This window comes from Falco cherrug, chromosome 5 (assembly GCF_023634085.1).
Source record: "Falco cherrug isolate bFalChe1 chromosome 5, bFalChe1.pri, whole genome shotgun sequence".
In the NCBI taxonomy this organism is placed as follows: Eukaryota; Metazoa; Chordata; class Aves; order Falconiformes; family Falconidae; genus Falco; species Falco cherrug.
The window spans coordinates 90,773,820-90,795,248 of NC_073701.1; the positions used below are offsets into that span (position 1 = coordinate 90,773,820).

The 21,429-nt window shown below is 40.3% G+C and overlaps 1 protein-coding gene across 2 annotated transcripts; it reads right to left on the reverse strand.

Moving 5' to 3' along the window:
• Nucleotides 1-332: 332 nt before the first annotated feature.
• On the reverse strand, nt 333-11,555 carry GTSE1 (G2 and S-phase expressed 1). 2 transcript variants are annotated; one of them, XM_027815440.2, is made up of 12 exons: nt 11,522-11,555; nt 10,684-10,753; nt 9,885-9,942; nt 9,189-9,804; nt 7,800-7,970; nt 6,265-6,412; nt 4,680-5,057; nt 4,435-4,492; nt 3,773-4,021; nt 2,390-2,570; nt 1,643-1,783; nt 333-749 (listed from the first exon to the last, which is right to left on the reverse strand). In XM_027815440.2, the coding sequence occupies exons 2-12, from the start codon at nt 10,742-10,744 to the stop codon at nt 666-668; spliced, it is 2,145 nt and encodes a 714-aa protein (XP_027671241.2). In that variant the 5' UTR covers nt 10,745-10,753; nt 11,522-11,555; the 3' UTR covers nt 333-665. The 2 variants fall into 2 exon arrangements, with proteins under 2 accessions (XP_027671241.2, XP_027671240.2); XM_027815439.2 differs by having other exon boundaries at nt 10,666-10,753; nt 11,522-11,540.
• Nucleotides 11,556-21,429: the final 9,874 nt, after the last annotated feature.

A 21,429-nucleotide genomic window follows, 5' to 3' on the forward strand; every position in this document is an offset into this window, starting at 1 on the left:
ATGCGTGGCAGTCAGGTAAGAAAGTGGTTTTCTGTTCTTTGACAGTGAGAAAGGATGAATCTAACCTTCAAATATCAACACTAACAAGCTGTTTCTCCTTTGAATCACATGTTCAGCTCTTGCTGTTAAGTGTGTTCCACTAGCATTCAACAATGGAATGTTATTATTCCAACAATGGAATAAAACATTTATTTCCAAACTTGCTACATTTTTACATACCAAAACTAGCCCAAAAGTCTACCAGCCTTTACCTGCATCTTAACATTTGGAAGTGAAATGCTAAAGTAGGCTAACCAAAGCCTGTAAAAAAAAGTTGCTATTTTGTACAACAGTTTGTTAAACAACTAATTTATTTTAAATTAAATCTTTGTTGCACACAGGGGATACAGAATCAAAACACAATTGGTAGGAAGGTTCCATTACAGAGAACATACCTTTCTGCCCTAGAGCAAGACAGTTTAAGTACATCCATTGCAGCACATCCATAGACAGAACCATTAATCAGACTCTGCTTGACTATATCAAGACTTAGAATTCTATTGTATTAATGCAGCTCATCAGATAATGAATAGCCATCTTCAAAAAAAAAAACTGTATGCGAGAAGAGTAGCACCTAAACACTTTACAGATCACAGATGCCAAGCATTCTTCATTTCATCTCTAGTTCAGAACTTGAGTAGAGGGGAATCCTGATTTTCTTTGTTCACATCAGGACTCAGAGTGATAAGAGGCGAACTGAAATCGATCAGCTGAAAGAAAAACATTAAAATTTAGGTATTGTAGCCAGCCATTGTACATAACTACTATAATAACATATTACCACTGCTAGCCTTCAAGTACCTTTTTTGTTTAGGATTCCTATTAGTATCCAGAAGACAGATACAAGCACCACACTCAAACTTTTAGTTTCAGGTTTTTAAACATGTAGCTCATTCTTAGACAAGTGCAAGCTTCTCACAAGGTATTGCCCGTACCCACCTTAAAAGCCTAAAAGCCTTTTCTAAATTTCACTACTATGCATATTCAAGTGACAGTGTCATCCAGGCAGAGCAGAGTACTTCTGAACATCTCTGAACATGCCCCCACAAGCCAGACTTCTGTGATCCTCTTTTGAGGAACTTTGAAGGACCCGATACTAAATTGATCCCAGCTACACCTGATGTCATCAAAGGCTACATCCTCATCATTAGCACCATTCATCTGACAACATCTAAAGGCATCTACCTTCAACCCACTAGTGTACAAAAAACACTTGCCCAGAAATGCTTGTCAAACATAGAACTGAAAATTTGCAAGAAAACAAAAACAAGAGTCAGCATGCCTACTCTACCGAAGACAGCATTCGCTTCCTTCTTCAGAAGAGTTTCATTCTTTAAGAACTGCTTTAAACATTAGGTTCTTTCTTCATCCTCCTCCTCTTCCTATTTGCAGATTCACTGAGCTCCAGTTTAGAACACACTGAGTTGAAACATCATGTTCTCGTTCCTTACAAGCACCTTAGTATGTAGTATCATACTGAACATATTGAGCTAATAGTAAATAATTCTCACAGCATTGGGAGCTGCTTTGCAGGCAAGTTATGTGGAGCCAGTTGACTTTTTCTGCTAGCCTATTTGCACCAGAAGATTTGAATATAACTTACCTTTACTTGCCCCGAGAGTGTAGGCTTTAAAGGAGTAATCTTATTCACTTCGGGAGTATTGGAAAGGTCAATCAGAGGTCTACATTCACATTCTAGAGCATGTGGGAGAGATTTGTCTACTCCAATATCTACCAGTAAGGCCTCAAAAAAAAAAACAACATAGTTACGGTTTTCCCCCCTGTTCTCCATGTTTCCTTCATAAACATTTAGGCAGTCAGTCAGTTTAGCTTATACAGCTGTAATAACTACAGGAAAGGCTTAATGTATAGGTTGGGTATTTTTCATGCAGGATTGTTTGCAAACAGTGTAAAAACCTCAGCTCTTGCTCTGCCAATGGAGAACATCACAAATAGGGAAAATATAGCAAGACAAAGAAAAAAGCTCCTTGAGGCATAAAACAATTTTTCACTTAAAGTAAAATTTTAAATCCTTTAATATTTAAATGACTACAGTTATTATGTCATGTTACTTTTCTAATCAAATCCACAAGGATTCCACAGCACTTACCCAGAAGTGGAAATTTAATATGAAATCTGCAAATACTTGACCATTCATCTTTGATATAGGAACAAACTTAATGGAAACAGTTCAGTGCTAAAAAAGACACTAGAGGGTGCCCATGCTTAATCCATTTTTAACTTCAGGTGTACTGAACTGGTTTTCCTACTTACCCCTCATCTTGAAATAATTCTGTTTTCAAACAGTTTACACTTTTCTACAGAACTACTAAGTAATGTTAGCTCTTACCTCAGTCTGTTTCTCTTCAGCCAGCTGCTTTTGTATTTCAACCTCTTTTAATTCATTTTCTACTAGTTCTGTAGCAGTTTTGTCTGGTGAGAAGTTAAGCACAAGAGGTAGCACAGGTGGAGGAAATACATCATCTTCTGAAGACAACATCTGTGTCTTACTCTCCTTTGTCTGTTTAGAGCTAGGGAAAAGAGCATTGGCAATGGTAGTTCACACTGATTAAAGAACTCTGTTAGAAGACACACAAGCTAATACCCTAGCATCATTTTCTCCTTTTTACCCTAAGTTTTAGTGACCAAAAGGCTTCCCATATTTTCATCCCAAAGTATACTAGTTACCTACAAAATACAAGATATTTTATGCTGCAATAAATTTATAGCCCACTCATGCAAAAAAACCCAAGAGCTAATGATTTCGGGATGACGAAGATTTTAATCTTAAGTGAAATATGCATGCAGCCCAAGGTTCACACATAGGATTTTGGATTTTTTTAGACTTTTAAGGAACAAATAGCAAACAAGTACTGATACTGCATATCACTGAGCAACCCACTTGAGTCCCTGTGGAGAGGAAATACTGACGCTGGCTGGAGGACCAGGCATTGTAATGTGATATATGATAAATCATTGTAAAGTTGAGTCTTTCCTTGGCAGAAAACACTATGTTGGATACTTAGCCTAAGTAACATGACATACAGGAAGAGCTTTCTAGCCATGAATCATTCCTACTTTCATATTGTTGTTCTTCACCAACCATGAAGCAAGCCTGCATACATATATATGGTACCTGTGAGAAGCTGTTGTGCTGATGATATGAAGGCAACATTATTTTCACAGAAAACAAATGTAACTAACAGTGTAGGATTCACCCATTCTGCAAGCAATTAATTCAATTGAAATGTAGGTAAGCCTGCTGAGAAACTAAACTTCAGTTGACTATCCTTAGCTTTTTGACTGATGCTTTAAAGCATAATTTTGCAGAAGCATTGGCAACAGTCTAAGACAAAGTTAACAGTAATACGTATTTTAACCAGTTACTTCCTTCATCAGGAGGCAATAGCAAAACAACACAAACACCAAATCTGATTTCAGTCAGAGCAACAGATACAAGTTTTAGGCTGTCTGCTAGCTCAATAAATACAAATAACATCCCGTTAGAGGTTATAATTCTTTAATGTTAGATATCAACTTATCTCAGTAAGGCTTACAGTATTTTACTAGTCATAAAAATATAAATATTTATTAGTCCTATACAACATCTATGTTCAAATGCTGTATTCTAACATTTAGCAGAGGTCCTTGAAACCTGAAAGCCATCATTAAAACTCATTTAGAAGTAGTTGGCCTACAATACTAATTTCATATATGAAGGTTTCTGTCTTACCCAGCCATAAGCATCTTTTTGGTAGAAAAGCTGCTACTTCGGTGAACAGATACAGTATGTGGAGAAAACACCATTCTTGGTGCAGTTTTAGGAGTCACTGCTGGAAATCCTGAGATACGATGAACAGGTGTAGGTAAGCCAGACTGTTTCAGACTGGCAGGAGTCACAGAGGCAGAACTCTCCAGAAAACAAGAATTCTGAAAGATGTCATCTCCTGAGGCTTTCACAGGAGTGCTAACTGCCATGGCACTAAGAAAGGAACATGCATTAGCCAAAAGCTTCTAGAAACAGTTCTATTCAAACTATTCTACTAAAAAAAAGAGATCAGTTTCCCTTTGGTCAGTAAGAGAACTGTAATCATCATAAAGTTTTAAACACAGCATAGCAAGAGCTTTTATTTCACAATAATTCTTTTATGAATGGCTCTAGTCTATTTAGCACTGCAAAGAAACCCCTCTTCTTCTGAAGAGAGTTGGGGTGTTGTGTGTTCCATTTACTTTTGAGGTTTTGTTTTAAATCCATTCCAATAAGCATTAACGCAGCTCACCTGGAGAGACTCAAGGGACTAGATAATGAAGTTAGAACTTCTAAAAACTGTTACAACACCCAACCACATTGCATTCAAAGAAGTATGCCATGTTCAATTTTCAGTTAAGCCCTACCTTCCAAGTGTGCCACAAAATGTTAATCCAAGAGATGATGTTGCTTTTGGTGCTGTATCTAAAGAGAAGAGTTTTGTTAATTGCTAGCCAGATTATATTTTTTTTAGTAACATACCTTGCACTTACAATACTAATTCTTTTCAAGAGATGGAAAAGAGTGTAATGAAACAAATAAAAAGCATTCAAAGTAACATTTGCTTTTAACAGCCAGGCTAGAACACAGGTCATGCAAAGTATGCACCTACCTCCAGTCTTCACTGGAACCTTAGTCTGACTTGTAGGAAAGGACAAAACTGTAGCCTTGGCCTTTGGACATTGACTTCCTTTTGCTGCACTTCCATCTTTATTCTGCAGACGTAACTTCTGCAGACTGGGAACAGAGCTTAGCCTCTGAGTTCCACTGCCTACAGCCTCAGATGATATTGCAGAAGCTGAAGATTTAGACAAGCTTACAGGTCTAGATATTCTGGGAGCACTAACAGATCTTGCTTGCTTCCTGGATTTCTCAGTGTTGGCAGCCTGCAGAGATGACACGCTGGTAGGTCTGACAAGGGCCAGCCTGTTTGTACTGGATGAAATCTTAGAACCATTCACACTAGCTTTTGAAGACGTGCTTGATTTTCCTGAAATAGAAAGTTAAGTTTTATTTCCGAATCATCACTTATTGCTAAGGTTTTGACTAGAGGAATTATGCTCACATAGGAAAAAAACCCAGCAAATTACAGCATTTAAATTCTTGTTCAAACAAAAAATTTAAGAACACAAATAACTACTGAAAACTTACTCCCTGAATTGCCCACCAGTTTTGTCTGTTTTAGAAAGCCTCCTCACCAAATTTCTGAATCACTGCAATCAGTGAAAAGAATATTCTTCAAGGAATGCCAGAACAGCTTGCAGATTCAAGTTACATTTTCAACATTTTCCCCCAGCATAGTTTCACTCTGTTCCCTTAAAAAGGCATTCAAGAAGGTAATAGTTCAAGTTATGGGGATTAACACCACGGGCTGAAATACTCCACGCATGCTTTTCTGTTTTCTGTATGGTTCTTGCTTTTAGTCTGTATGTTACTTCCATTAATAGGATGAATCCTGATGCTTCTAATCATATAAAATAATTCTTATTAAGCTTTAACTTTTACTAATACATTATCCATCCAGAAACAAAGCACAAAATAAAAGTTTGTATCAACTTGGTATCTTGATAGATCTACAAGAACTGTGATGCTTACATCTCTCAGTATTTTTAGGAGACTATTTTTCTGATCCTTTCATGCTTACTGAGAGGGTCAAATTGATGTCCTCCTCATAGTATAAGCCTCTTGGTTGTATTCAGTTATTTCCCCAGAGGTTTTTTCCAGTCTGCTTGAGTAAGTCGCATAATTTTATTAGGCTTACAGAAACTTCAAACTAGGACTTCCACCTCCCTTCTCCATTTCAGTTGTTTTGGTGGTGGTCGTTTGTTGTGGGTTTTTTTTTAATTCAAGTTAGACAAGTTTGCAGCACTCAGCTCACACGCTTGGCTATAACAGAGATCATGTGCAAGAAGAACAGGTTTCATGAGGCATTGCTTACTTTCTAGTTGTGTCAGACCCTCCCACACAGGCATCAGGCTTACAGGAATCTAGTTTCTACAAATCATAGAATTCTAAGATTTATCTTTAGTCCACAGGGGTTTATTGGGCTAGCCTACAAAATCTTACTCCCCATACAAAGCATTTCTTACTGCTTCTATATACTGGACACCATTAAAACATATCCAAACCCACAGTCCAAGATATGCTTAGCAATTCAAAATGGATTTGTGGCACAAATCGGTATTAAGAGTGATTACCATTTTTTCCTATGGGAGAAAAGGGTAAACTTGAATCCAGACTTGAGTTCATGCTGAAAACTGATGATGAAGAAGATGAAGTAGTCTTTGTTGTGAGACCACTGGCAACACCAGGAAGTTTCATATGTGTTATCTTCTTCAAGCCAGGCTGAGTCAGAGAATATAGTTTATTCAAAAGCAAAAGCACTATTTAACATAATACTTTGATATGCTTTTTCTTGATATTTTAGCTTTTTATTTGTGAATTTTAGAGAATCTCCCTCCTCAGATTAAAGTTTAAAAAGTAGATTTTCTTAGTTCCATTACATCTGGGTTATTATACAGACTGGAACATCAGATCTAAGAGGTAGACTGTTATTTTTATTCTTGCCACAAACTTGAGTATGGACTTAAAAGAGATTAAAGAATAAAAGGAGTAACCCCAGGCACCTGTGTACACTAGGCACTAACCAGCTGGAAACCAGCTTTGCAGAAAAGGCCCTTGAGAGTGCTGGCGGACAAGCTGGACCTGAGGCAGCAATGTGCTCTTGCAGCAAAGAATGCTAACAGTATCCTGGGCTGCATTAGGAAGAGTGTTGCCAGCAGGCTGAGGGAGGTGACCCTTCCCCTCTGCTCAGCACTGGGGAGGCCACACATGAAGATGTGTCTACCTTTCAGGCACCCCAGTATAAGAACCATTTGGAGCTACTGGAAAGAGTCCAGCAAAGGGCCACTAAGATGATAATGATTAAGGGACCAAAGCATCTGCCATTTGAGGAAATGGTTTAGAGTGCTGGGACTGTTCAGCCTAAAGAAAAGAAGGCTCAAGGTGAGTCTCATCAATATAAACAAGTATCTGAAAGGGCAGTGCCAGTGGCACCCAGTGACAGAACCAGAGGTAACTGGTACAGACTGAGACACAGAAAGTTCTGCCTCTGAACATCAAGAAACACTTTTTACTGTGAGGGTCACCAAGCACTGTGCACAGGTTGCCCAGAGAGGTTGAGCCGCCTCATCCTTAGATATATTCAGGGTCTGTCTGGACGTGATCCTGGGCAACCAACACTAGGTGGCTGTGCTTGAGCAGAGGGTTGGACCAAACCAAGAGGTCCCTTCCAACCAGTCACCATCCTGTGGTTCACTGAAGTGGCACGCAGCATGGAAGCAGGTTTCTAATGCTTCAAAACAACTCCTGACAGCTACAGGTATTCTACCTTCATACAAGTTATGGCAGCTTTTTCATATGCTTTAGTTACCTACACACATCAAAAGCTTTGTTCCCCACAGAAAACTGCTGATCACTGACCTTCAGCTAGCGCTTTAAAAACAAAGGTAATGCTTATTAATCCAGTACATTTATAGTTGCTCTTAATTATGTTCATTCTATTATAGACGTGGAACACATTCAAGAACAGCAATTATAGAACAGAAACTACTTTTTCTTAAAACCATTATACACAGAGATATAGCTTTAAATTATAAGGTAAACTATATTCAGTTTCTTTTTATTGGAACACCACAACAATTATTTCCCTATTAATAATGCTTGCCATTACCTTACTTGGTGCAGGAAGGGCTTTTTTGCCTTGCACTGAGGAACTGCCACTGAATGAAGACTCAAAGACATCTGAAGCAGCACTAGATTTATCAGAAATTAGATCTTCAGATGATCCCATGCTGTTCAAGTCTCTTTTTGTAGAAATACTACTATGTTTCCCTGGTTTGGGCTGCAAATTTCAACGCAACAGTTTAAAAATTACTAGTGTTTCTAGAAAATGCTATAAAGCTTTTTTACACAAGTTAATTTTGTTAAGAAACAACAACAGTCAATGAAGAAGCCTTTGAACCCAGACAAGTCCTTAGTCTTTACACTAATATAGTTTAAGGTTAGTCTAGCGAGTATATTTGTGAAGTACTAGAACATACTTGAACCCAGATATTGAGCATCAACCTAAGGACAGCACTGCAACAATTCATCAGCACAGATTTCATACAATCATGTTTATCTACATACTGTAACCGCTGTTCCTTACAACTACGAGATCATAGTTTAATTCATATTCTTCTGCTTCACTTTAGCTTTCCAAACTATGAGATGTTACAATAGCAGACTGAATCATCCAAGCTGTCTATTTAGACAGTGGGCTACAATTTGTCTAGTTAAAACATTAAGACTGCCTTTTCTTATAGCACCCAAAAAATCAGGAGATTTATGTCATACAGGAATCAGAGGGTCCTCTATTTTCTGTAGGTGATAAGTTTCCAAGGAGCTAATATCACATTTCCAGTAACGCCTGCAGTACATACTGGACCCTAAGCCATAAGATGTAGAGCAACAAAATCCAGAAGATATCTAGAGACTGGGATTTGAGTACACAAGGTCACTAACAACCGTGTCCTTGCTATCCTAGGATAACATTTCCAGCTGGTCACATAGCCACATCTTAAATGTAACACCATTAATCAGTGCTTTTCATGATTGAGACAAGTCACAGACAGAACTAGAGTTAAAAGATTCTCCTGTCCTATTGAAATAATTGTGGGTTTCCCCCCACCACCACCTCCATTGACAAGGGTTAACAGTAAACAAAGCCATTTTTGCACATGAAGTCACTAAGAATAGTGCAGTAATTTTAGCAGCAACAAATCAGTGTTTAAACTGAAGCCGGAATGATGGTATTCGCAAAACCAGAATGCAGTGGAAAAGAAATTTGCCTGCAGATGCTCTTCATTGTCTTAACAGTTAAACAAGTTGGCTACTATACCATAGTATCTACCCTGTCTTTTCTTTTTTATATACAATAATGTTTGCTTCCTAAGGATCTTATGACACAGATAAGCATCAGAAGATTAAGTTCACTTTTAAAAATAAAAGCATGTAGACAGTTTAAAACACACAAAGGCCATGTTTAAAGAAAACACTGTTGCCCAGAAGCTATCTTTACCTTTCCAATAGTCAAATTGCTTTTGTCAAGAGTAGATGAAGGTTTTGCCATTGACAGTTCACCAGTTGTCTTCGTATTTCTTTCCTTAGTTTTCTGTTCTTCTGTCAGAGGTGAATCAGTTATTTTTATAGGAGATACACAATTTTTAACAGGGCTTCTGTTTGGAGGAGTATAAGGAACATATGTATTGTCACCTGACAAAAGTTTATCTGATTCCTTCTGAAAACAAGGTGGCAGCTGACATGCTGGGCTATCCTGCACACAGTATGTCTCCCTTTTAACAGCCCTGGGACTTTTCGCTATATTTTGATTTCTCAGCATTTTCAATTTTGACTTTGAGTCCTCCACAAATTTTTCTATAATCTTGTTTTCTCGTTCTTCTGACTGGCTTATTTTAGTCTGTTCATTCTTGCTTCCAGTCTCTATTTGCAGTGCTAATAAATGAGCTTCTTTGAAAATTTCCACAAATTTCTCGCCTGTAAGTGGGCTCCACGCGAGTTTATCATCAGAAGCAGACACATTCTCTTTTTTAGCAATTTGATTTGCTTCAATATTGACAGCAACACATTTTTCTTTGTGTCTCAAAGGTCCAAAAAAAACTTCATCTTCACTTCCACTAAAAAGAAAAACATGTCAGCCCAGCACCTTACATGTGTCCATTTTAAAGGTAGGTTTACCTGTAAACCCTTCACTTACCTTGCTGGAGACAGTGAAAGGTCAAAATCAAACTTTTCATCAGACAGAAGAGGAAAATCTGAAATTGTAACAAGGATTTTGTCACAGCAGGGATTTGCAATAAAAACAACTGCACTATACTTTGACAATTTGGTGAAGCTAACGTCAGATGGCAAAAAAAGTTTAATTAGTTTAAATAATTAAAGCAATAAAAACATGTCTTAGGTCAAGCAAATTGAAGGTAAACTATGACTGACCATAATTTTGATAGATGCTCAAATACCATGAAAGATCTTAATGCTAATTTCTGTGCATCTGTAATAGGAACATGGGATCTGACTGTGGGAAAGCCTCCAATGAAGAAAAGTGAGACTATATAATCTAGACCTATATGACAATGCAGCTGTCCTATAAGTCAGTTCTTTTCTGGTTCAGATTACCAGAGGACAGTAACAGGAGTCAGTGAGAAAGGTTAGTTTTCCTGTTAACCAATGTATACACCAAATATTAATCAAATCTGCAGCAGACAAATAAGGAAAAGGGATGAGCTCGGATTAGATATACAGAAGAGAGGCTGATGACATCATGATGCTGCTAGGCATGCTCTCTAACACCAATGCTCCACAAGCACTCGAGGAGGCTAGGCTTGTAAGTCTGAGAGTGGCAACATCAGCCCATCCAAGGAAACCAGTACACAGAACAAGATATAAAGCAGATACAGAATGCCTACTGATCTGAACTGTCTTAACATTTAATAAGGGATACACCAGGTAGAGAGTATCCCAGCATGTTCTCCACCTACCATTGCTCACGCAAATACCTGTTTTTTCTTCAATCACATGACTCAGAGAATGTGTTGCCATTTCTTTCCCTTCCTCCATCTGGAGTGTCTGGAAAATATATTATTAGCTATGCAGTAGGTTTAAAATACAACAATAAGGTCAGAGTTTTCAGATACTGCCAAATTAGCAAGGTGGTAAACATTGCCTTTGAAGGCTTACATTTAGGGACAGCTATGCAAACATGGTCTATGGGATGTCACGCATCTCACCATCCTTTCTTGAAACATGCCATCAAATTACCTGAGATTATGTATATGTGAGGCATTACAACCTCTGTAAAAAGCCTTCAAATAAAACAGTGATGCCTAGGATTTCTTAAATTCCTTAACACAAACTCTGTGTTCAGCAACTAAATTCATCATATGAGCATAGCTGCAATGGGCAACACAGCTAGCCATTTGCAGCAGAACACTGCCACCCCCAACTTTTCACAGCTCTAATTCGAGACTGGCGTCCTCCGGCAGAGCAAATACGTGCCGTACTTAAAGGCAGGGCCTTTCACTTGCGGACAGAAACCCATCACACCCGATCTTCTGTACCTTAACACGACCCGCCCAGGCTTTGCCATGAGGTTGCCAGCAGACCCTCAGTAGCGCCTGCGGGGCCGCTAGGCTAGAAAGATTATTAATGCGGAGCACGGGCCCACCAGAACTGGTCCCTCGCGGGACAGCTCAGCAGAGCCCACCGGGGCCAAAAGGGCCGCTCCGCACCCCCCCCCCAGACTCCCGGGGGAGAGGCGGCCCGGCGTGCGCGGAACCGCCCACAAACCACCCAGAGCCCCGCGAGCAGCCGCCCGCCGACCTCCCGCTAACCCACCTCAGGCGGGCTCGCCTAGACCTCCCCCGACCGCCACGGCCCCCCTGCAGCCGGACCTTGAGGGAAGGCCTCCGAACACCACACCGCAGCGCGGGGGAAGCGGCTGGGACCACCAGAGGCCCAGACCAGTAGCCACCACCCCACGCCGCTTACCTGCATTACCTGCACGAGGCCGCAGAGCGCAGAGCCGCGCGGTGATGCCGCCGGGACGTTTGAAATCGCGCCCCGCTCACGTGACGCGCCCCGCACGCCCTCATTGGCAGGTTCGAACGATACCCCTCACGCGCCTGCCCCGGGGCATGCTGGGGCTTGTAGTGGGCCGGGTCTCCCCAAGGGCCGCCGGGTGAGGCTGGGTCTCCCCAAGGACCGCCGGCCCCAAGAGGCCTCACTCGCGAACCGTGGCCGGTTTTTTGATATATTAAATATATGTGGTTACTCGCGGTCTGGTAGGAGCTGAGCCTCCGGAGCATCGCAGCACCCAGGGCCATCAGAGGCTGCCGCAGGCGGCCTGGGTGGCTGCCGGTGGCCGTGGGGGGGGTCACGGCCCTCCCGCGCCCTCGGGTTCCTCCGGCGCTTTCCGCGCCTCAAGGGAGGGTTCCAGCCTGGCTGTTTCATTCCCCGCTGCTTGGCGCCGCGGAGCCGGGATTGCCTGGCAGACCTGGGTGCCGCGGTGGGGGCAGCAGTGGAAGGGAACGGCAGCTGGAGCGCCTGGACATTGCCCTGGGGTTCGGGGCCCTGCCAGTGTGCAGGCCCCGCGGGGACTGCTGGCACCGCTGCCGTGCTGGCTGCGGCAGAGGGTGCAGACGGCTCCGTTTGGTTCCTCCACTCCTTCTCTGGGTGTGATTGTCAATAGTAACTCAGCTGCACCGAAAGGGGTATGTAGTGGTTCCTCAGCTGACATATTTAATAGCAAGATTCTTGGATGTCAGTCCCAGCTACTGATATTGTATGAATTCACTTTTGGATGGAATAAACCTTATAGTTCAAATATAATGAATATAAGAAATATCTTCAAATGAAACTAGTAGTTGCACAACAAAAGCTACTATGAAATTCTCCGTACAGCCCTGTACCAAGGCTAGGAACTTATATTTACTCAAAGGATGTAGGTATAGTAATTGGGTTATGTGACCATAGTTTGAAAGAAATAATTAATGAAATAACTGATGAAAGAAGGAGTCTGTTTCTCTTTCTTTAACTTTCTCTAACAAGGGGCCTGTTTATAAGTTATCCAGAGGGAGCGACTAAAAGAAACAAGCAGAAGAAACAGATGGTCGACAAGGTCATAAATTAGCTCAGACTGATAAGAACACTGCAAACTTGCAAGATCATCACATACCAGACAAAAGGTGAAAAGTACACCATGACATGGAAGACCTACGGCCTTCCTCCCAGAGACCACGGCCCACGTGTCCCCCACTGCCCACGTCCTGAAGACCCCTGCCCACAATTCTTGGAGGAATTTGCGCAAGCACAAAGGACTGAAAAGTTAATTAACATATGAAGCGAGAGTAGGCGGGGTTGTGTAATGAATATGTATAGGCATTAATTGAATATTAATTGTTTCATTGTATAAATATAAGATAATTAGTTACTTTAGACATGCACGTTAGGTGGAAGGATCCCCCGTGCATCCAGCGCTGCCAATAAAGGATACTCAGTCACTAAGAAATTTTGACTACGTTCTTTAAATCACTACTGTGAATTAATAAGGACTGACTGATAGATATTAAAGTAGACCCATGGCAGTAAGCAACAACAGGAAAACACTACTCCTCTACGTTTCTTCTGACATTTAATGCTGGGCAGTGCTTAGGTTTCCATTTAATTGATGCGTGGCCTTAGAAACTGCAGTTGAGTGATGTATTGTGGGTATTTTGGGATGATTTAACAATCACTGGATTGGAATTTAGCCACTGGATAAGAATCGTTAAAAATGACCTGTCTATTTTCGTATAGACAAAATATTTTGTAACCCTTTCTCTACTTGGCCACATATTATGGTACCTGTCATGGGGCTATGCAAGCAGTATATATGCAACTTGAGTATATAGCAGGTATCCCATTTATTGGCTAATATGCACAGTAAATGGCTGGGACAAATAGGCTACTAGGCTGAATATTAACATGCTCACCTCCCACCTTTCCTCCCTCACCATCACCCCAGGTGTCCCTCCTGGCTGGAAGTGGTCAGTCCAGTGGGGAAGCGTCAGACTTCATTGCTGGAAAAACAGGCCAACTGTCATTGTTACAGGGTGTCTATCTTCCAGCTTTTTATCTCAGGATTTTAAAGCTGTTCTCTTCTGTGTTTTTCTCATGGATCCTTCAATTACTATTACTGATGTAAAAATTTCAATTCTATACTTTTACTGCTCTTTTCTAGCATGGCTTTATCCTATAGAATGTCCCACTAATAGCTCAACAGCAATTTTTTTTCAGTAAGATGAGCAAGGGTCCATGTGCATGATAAAGGATCATATTCCACAAAGAAAATAATGCTAGAAGAATAAAAGTTGGGAGATCTCAAGAGTGTATTATATGACCAAAAATCTACAATCTCATACTTTTGAGATCAGGCTTGCACATACCTCCTTTTGCTTAGTTCAGTCAAAAAGTAAAAGTGTCTGTAAGAAACAGAAAAACAAGATGAAACTAATGGGGAAAGGAGCAAACAGGCCGTAAGTGCTACAGATCCTAGGACTGAAACAGAAGAGCTGTATAAAGAAAACTAAAAAAATACAGGAAAAAGACACTGGACAGCTTTTATTGCACCACCTACCACTCTGTAGATGTTATTTAAGAAAACAGAATCCAAAAGTTGTAGCTGCCTATATTCTAAGGATTAGGTCTGAAAAAGCTAGAAGTGATTCAAGTCAGTAATTCTTTACTGATGTCCAAATTTCTTCCTCCAGGTCATTGTAATATTTCTATTTTTCTATATTTAATATATTACTAATAATGAAGAATGGTATCACGTCCTCAGTAGCTCCACTGATTTCATTGACACAGTTTTACTTAGCCATTAGAAGTAAACAGCAAGTGCAGTTCTACTGAAATGCATACTGACGTACTAGACTTAGAACCAGTTTGCTTAATGGAAATGGAGACTCAAATCAGTTTCTGTAAAACAGTCATGATGTTGATGAAATTAAAAGACTGCTGAGAGTATAAGTAAACAAGCTTAGTCTTCAGTCTTAATTTTCCGGAGTGTAAGTGATATCCCAAGGCACATTTGGAAATTGCTAATTGTTTTACTAAACTAAAGGAACCAAATGTATTTATATAAAAACATAATGGTATGTGAAGAAAAGGCAAAATGCACCAGGACTACAAGTTCAGGTTTATCTTAACAGCAATTATATGTGACAATAACTTTAAAGTAACAATTAAATGAGAAATAATGTTGGGTTTGGGGTTAGGTTTTTTGACAGTTTAAAGATGATGCAAGTATGTTTTTGTTTTGGGAAAGAAGGGCTTTGGCCTGTTTTTCTAAACTACAAATATGTTTATTTACGAGCCCTACAAATAGTTACTGGACCATTGAAATTATTATACTAAAACCACCATTAACCCAGCTAATCATGCAATGCCCAACTTGTGAGAGAACTTCTGCATTGGCACAACCTCTTGTTAATTAATGGCTCCAGATGGTCAGGGAAGAATAGGATAGATGTGACTTTCTTACTAACCCTAAATGTCCAAATGCTTTCTTTTGTGCTGATATACTGCTTATTGAATATGATTTATGTTATAAAATTCAACATATTATTGCAGAAGTCATCTACTTTTTCATAGAAATGTTGGAACATTAGAGCTCGTTTAAGTGATGGTGGCTTGAAATTTCACTCCAGGCAAGTTAAACGAATTTCAATTGTAGAAAGGAACTAAGTTTTATGCCAAAATAGCCTGTGATCTAATAGAAAGTAGTTCTGAGTTACAGCTCATCCTGCATTTTTCATCACTAGCACCCTCCATCTGTGCATTACTTGTGTTGCTATGAATTTGGCAACGCTTTAGCAGTGAGCTACTGTTTATAAGAAGGGATCCCAGCATCTAAAAGAAGCCAGTCATTGGGATTACTCATTACTTGCCTTGTGAGCTGCTCCAGGGAATTTCTTGAAGAACTACGTCAAAATCAGCTTTAGAAAACCAGTAATTTGAGAACTTTGATTGACACATATCAAGTGCTGCCAGATAGCGTTGGTCAAGTTGGTGGGCTTGGAAGAAAGATGATTTTTGTTGGTACTGAGTGAAGATTTTCCTCTTTTGTGCACAGAAACGAGGATAAAAAAGGAGTTTTTCCTCTCTGCAAGAAGAAATTTGACGCATTGGGAACCCAATCACCAAAACACCATGAATGCTTCCAGGAGGTAAGCTGCACATACTGCATTCCCCTCAGGTAGCAACAGGAAAGGAAACTACTGACAGAATATTCCTGTCATGGTCTTCACATGGTGCTGCCAGATGACCATGAACTGCGTTACTTGATTTGCAGTTACACTAGATAGAAGGTAGCCCTTGTCCTGATACGAATGTTAAATGTGTATTTGTAATTCTGCAACTACTTTCTGTAAAATCTCAGCTGCAGAACTTGTGTTTTATTAATTCCCTTTTGCAGAGTGCACTTCGTAGTCTTTCATTTTTAATGAATTGGTTTTGACAGCTCTATTCCAAATGTTCATAAGTATATAAATATAATTTGTGTTTAAAAGCTCTTTACTTCTAAGCTGTATCTGTGGTAACATTTTTGGTAACTCTTACTCTTCTGTGATAATAACAGCAGGAATATGTATGAACCAGGCTGTAATACATCTAATACTTCTCAGACCTTTTCCTAAGCTACATGAAAATCACAAGCTGATTGATTTCCTTTTGGCATTCCAGTCCAGATGAAAATGTGGACATTCAACAATTTTTTCTCTTCAAAAAAAAAAGCAGCAGGCCCAGTGGGGCTTAGGAGGCAATTTTCAGTGGAGCTAACAGTAACTGGAGGTCAGTTACCACAGGCTTACACTTCTACTCTCAAACCATTTGGGAAAGGTGGCAAAGCAATGTAAAATGTTACTCCAGAGAATTCTGCAGATACACTTTGTGTAGTTACTCCTGATTGTTATCTTTGGATAATGAATTTCACCTTGACACAGAATGCCGAGGGAAGTCCCCTCTGAAGAGCAGAGATATAAACACATTATCGGAGCAGGATGCGAAGTTCATATAGCATATACTGTGCTTATTCCCATGGATTAAAGCTTTGGAAACTACTAATTTTTTTAAAACCCTGCCACTTTCATAATATGTGAAATGAAAGGGTATGTTTTTTCTCATACAACTGATCTGTATCAACAGTGAAGAGTAAGAGCACTGTGCGTCCTCTAACAAGCCCATACCCAGTCTCTCTGCCTGTCAGTGGGAGAGAAATACCAAATGGCTGGTAGATGTTTTGCATTTCCAATTATGGAAATTACTTGATTAGCCCCATCCAGTTTGAAGAGCTTTTTCCCAAATCTAGTCAATGGTACAAGGCACACTCAGGACTTCATTATAAACACTATTGAAATGTTAATAAAAAAGAATAAATTTTAATCTTGATCTTGCTTGTTGTTATGGCAGGATACATTCTCTCCGTGCTCACAGACAGAAAACCCATGGGAACAAAAGTGAGAACTGGCACAGCACCTCTGCGTTCAAGCACCAGCACGGAGATGATCTTGCTACAGTCCATACCCTTTACACAGTGATTGTCATGATCCTTCTAACGGCAATTTGGGGAGCCTGGTCAAGAAAGGATTCGTCCTTCTAGCAGCAACGTGCTTTCTTTGTCAAATATTTAAAGGAATATTTGTGTCGATTATCTATACTCAGGAGGTAAAAAAAATAATGGTCTCAGCATATTGCAGTGTCCTTAACTGCTTAAACTATTGCTACTTGTGGAACTGAATCTGTGAAGTAATTTAATAGGGAATGTACAGAACATGAATATACCTGTTTGCACTGTACACGTGTTTAGATTACCCTTCGCATGTATATGAAACTTTAAGCACAATATGCTAGTAAGAAGAGTTCAACTTATGTTTTTATTGGTCAGTGTTTTGTATATCCACCCCAGCTTTCCATTTTTGAACTGAAGTTGTCCAGTCTCTACCTCTGCTAAGATCACCTGTCCGTGGTAAAACACACACTGTAAGCAGGCAAATAATCTGCCATGTCACAACAACATAGGAAGAAGAAAGTCAATAAAAGCAGCTGTCCCTCAGGCAAAGGAAGACCTCCGAACAAGTCAAATTCTCATCTCTGTTGCTGAAGAGAGTTTATGTGGGACTGGCATCTGTGTATTTTTAACTTACAGTAATGCTTTTATAAACTCAGGAATAAAACCATGAAATAAACTGTATTTGTAAGCATCCTTTGTTGCAGAACCACCTGGCTCAGTCTTCAATCTTGTACCAATATATTTAATTCATCCTCAAGTGCTGCTTGCTTTTCCGTAATTCATTAATACCTCATGGCAGTAACAACCTCTACATACACCAGCCCAACCTTGATGGGCGACATTCCATACTCTCACTTTTTCAGGGAAGTAACTCCAATCAGAAAACCTGCAAACTTGCTGGAAATACTGCCAGTTGGCAGTCTCTGTTAAACTCTTTGTTAATTATATGGTTGTCTACTCCTGATGAGCTTGGGTTAATGGACTGGCAACTCTTGAGGGGCAGTGGCCATTGGGAAGAGTCGTCCAAGCCTTTGGAGCTTAAACTCAGCTTAAACCCAAATTTCATCATTGCCTAAACTAAAACCCAATGTCCAACAGAGAAGAGCTGCAAGACATTTTGAACACTTAGGAACAGACAGATATATGTTTGTAGTTACAAAGTACCTGTGGGCAACACAATCCTTGTAAGTGTCGTGTACCCCATTTTGGTATCCATCCATAATCAGGAGGGCTACATAAACGGAAATGTTTCTGGAAAGACCTACGTGGCATACCTCAAGGAGTGTTTACAAAGCACAGGGTAGCACCAGAGATGCCTGTGTCAGCTCTCCATGGGCAGGTGTGGGTGCTGGAATCAGCGTTCCGGTATCTGTGCAGCACTCTGCCAGTGTTACCTGACTTGGGCACACACCCTTGCTAAGATACCTCCTCGTCATGCTTTAACATGGGAGCAAAGCTTTGATGATGCTCTCTGAAGAACAGCATACAAAGGAATAATAATTAAAAAATGGATGATTAGCACATTAAATACGTTGTCATAGGAGGTAGGGACCCCAGTCATAAACCATATAGCATGAACTAATACTGCAAGTGAAAGCAAAAGGATGGTCCCTCCCTTGTAACGTATCATTGAAGTGCACAACAAGAGAAAGGGATTTAGACATTCTGACAGTAGTACGAAAAACCCCAGGCAATTGGGGCTGCATGATAGGCAATGTCCTCAGCATGCTGGAAACTTACAGTCATCAAAGCTTTTGCAGGAGAGAGGGAATTTTGACAATGGATCAAAGAGCGGTACTGAATAATCACTCATTTTGAAAAGGGTAAAGGGAGATTGCCCTAGCTGAAGTAGGCACAGAAGGAGGCCTGCAGATGCTGCTCTGAAAACACAAGGCAAAAGGGTAAGCTGAGGCTATAGGAGACCAATGTGAACTGTGAAGGGCTTTGGAAGTAAAAGCAGACAGGTAAAAGCATCTCAGGATGACAGAAGGAAGGAAGCCAGTGAACAGAGCTGGGGAGGGAGGCACACTTAACAGTGAGGGGAATTCACTCCTGCAACAGGTGCTAACGTGGACTTTGCCTTTGCTTAAGATTTTGTAGATCGGACTGGCTCTTGTTCTAACGTACATAGCTTTTAGAAACACATATTTCACTAATACTAAACACACAGCTCAGAGATGCACAGGCTACAGCTCATAAATTGAGCTGCCAGATCAGTGAACTTGCATCGCTTCTGCTGCCACCTTCGTCATGGTGGCCTGCAGATGTGGCAGCAGAGCACTCAGGACTCATCCTGATGCCAGGCAGCCTACCCTCTGCTTCTCTTTTTCCCTGCAGAACCTCTGACTGTCCCTTTCACATCACCGTAGAGATTTGCCATGTGCCAAACATATACTCCCCCAACCGGGAGACACGCACCAGCCCGCAGTTGAGGGCTGCTGGCAAATCCTGGTGTGCTACTGGATGTCCACCCCGAGGGAAGGATGACTGCCTCCGTCATGACAGGGTGGGCAAGTTTTCCTTGAGTACATTTCCCCATTCCTGCGGCACGCCCAGAGGGATACCTGTTCTGTGATGGACAGGCCAGCAGTTTGGACATGCATCAGAACTACCTGAGCTGAAAGCTTGCAGACTGTCTTTGACTCAAACAGCAACAGCCTGCTGGCTTTACTCCATATTACAAAGTCCATTGTAAAAGATAGCTTTGTACAGTCTCTTCCTTGCTGACCTGGTCTCTTTTTTTTTTGGAGTGTTTTTTTTGTTTGTTTGTTTGTGGCTTTTTTCATAAGAAACTAATGTACTGCAAACTATTCAAGCAGGAGAGCGAGTTCTGTGGTGGACGAGGTTTTTGTCATTGGCTTTCAGAAGCACAGGCTGCTGGTTTTGCTCAATTTTTGTCATATACACAATGTTAAAAAGGCATCACAGGCAAAAAACCCCCAAATATATGACCCCATCTAAAAATAAAAAAAAACCCAACAACCAAAAAAGAGCTAGAACAACTGACCACACATCATACTTTTGGACTTGGTTGTTAAATTTATAAATCCTGCAGGTATAATCAAGCCTCTGAAGCACTGGAGATCCAAATAAGGTATTGAAAATGCTTCAGCTTCCGCTCTTCCACCTTGTGATAGAGGAGATGAGGTATGAAAGCTCAGAGGAGACAGCAGCAGAACAAATTTATTGAAAAACCTGTCTTTTTGCCCTAAACTTTTGCTTTGCTGGGAAACAATGGTGGTTGATTTAACAGTAACCTTGTAGGTCCACATTTACTATTTTTTAATGTGTTCAGAAAGACAAGCATAACTTTGGAGGGTCAAAAAAATCTACATTTATTACCATTTTTTTGTAAATAATTTGTTTAACTTAAGATGATGCAACTAGGACTATGGGAAAACTGTGGTCTGGCAGGGCAATGGCATAGTCTTCACTGTCAACAGACCCAAATCATCTGCCTGACTGAATGATACTATGGAGGCTTCAGCTCCCGAAACAATTTCCAGTAACAGTACCCATGAAAACAGCTCATTTGGGTGGCACAGTAAATCACAATTTCATAATTTAACTCCTGTCAACAGTAACAAACTATTTACTGTCTCTACACTGATGAAACAGACTATTTCTGTTTGTAACTTCTGTACCAATTGTTACACAGTGATCTTTTTATTATTCTCCTATATTAAACAGAACAGACTGATGTTTTACTCATGTTCAAAAAAGGCTGTGGTTTAAGCATACCCGTCTGCTGTTATTTTAAGCTACCAAAACTAACGTCAGCAGTTCAGCCAACAAATCTGATGATATTCTCCATGTACCGAATGGACTATCAGAAAAGGAAAGCAAGTCTTTTATTTTCCATGGTCATTCTCACATGTTGATGTTACACATTATATTTCAAAAGGCTCACGCCCTTCCAAGCTCCATTTTTTACTACTGCTTCATGTTTCCCTTCGGAGAGGATGATACATTCTGTAAAACCACCTTTAAAACAAGAAATCAGCACAGCCATTTCTCCTGAACAATTTCTTTTGATAAACCTTGTAAATGCCTTTGGTACTTGGCAAGTATTTTGCCATTGATTTGGTTGGTTAGAAAAGGACGGTATTTGTACTACTATGCTTTAATGAAGGGAAAGGACGGTATTTGTACTACTGTGTTTTAATCAAGGGAAAATACAACCAAAATCAAAATGCAA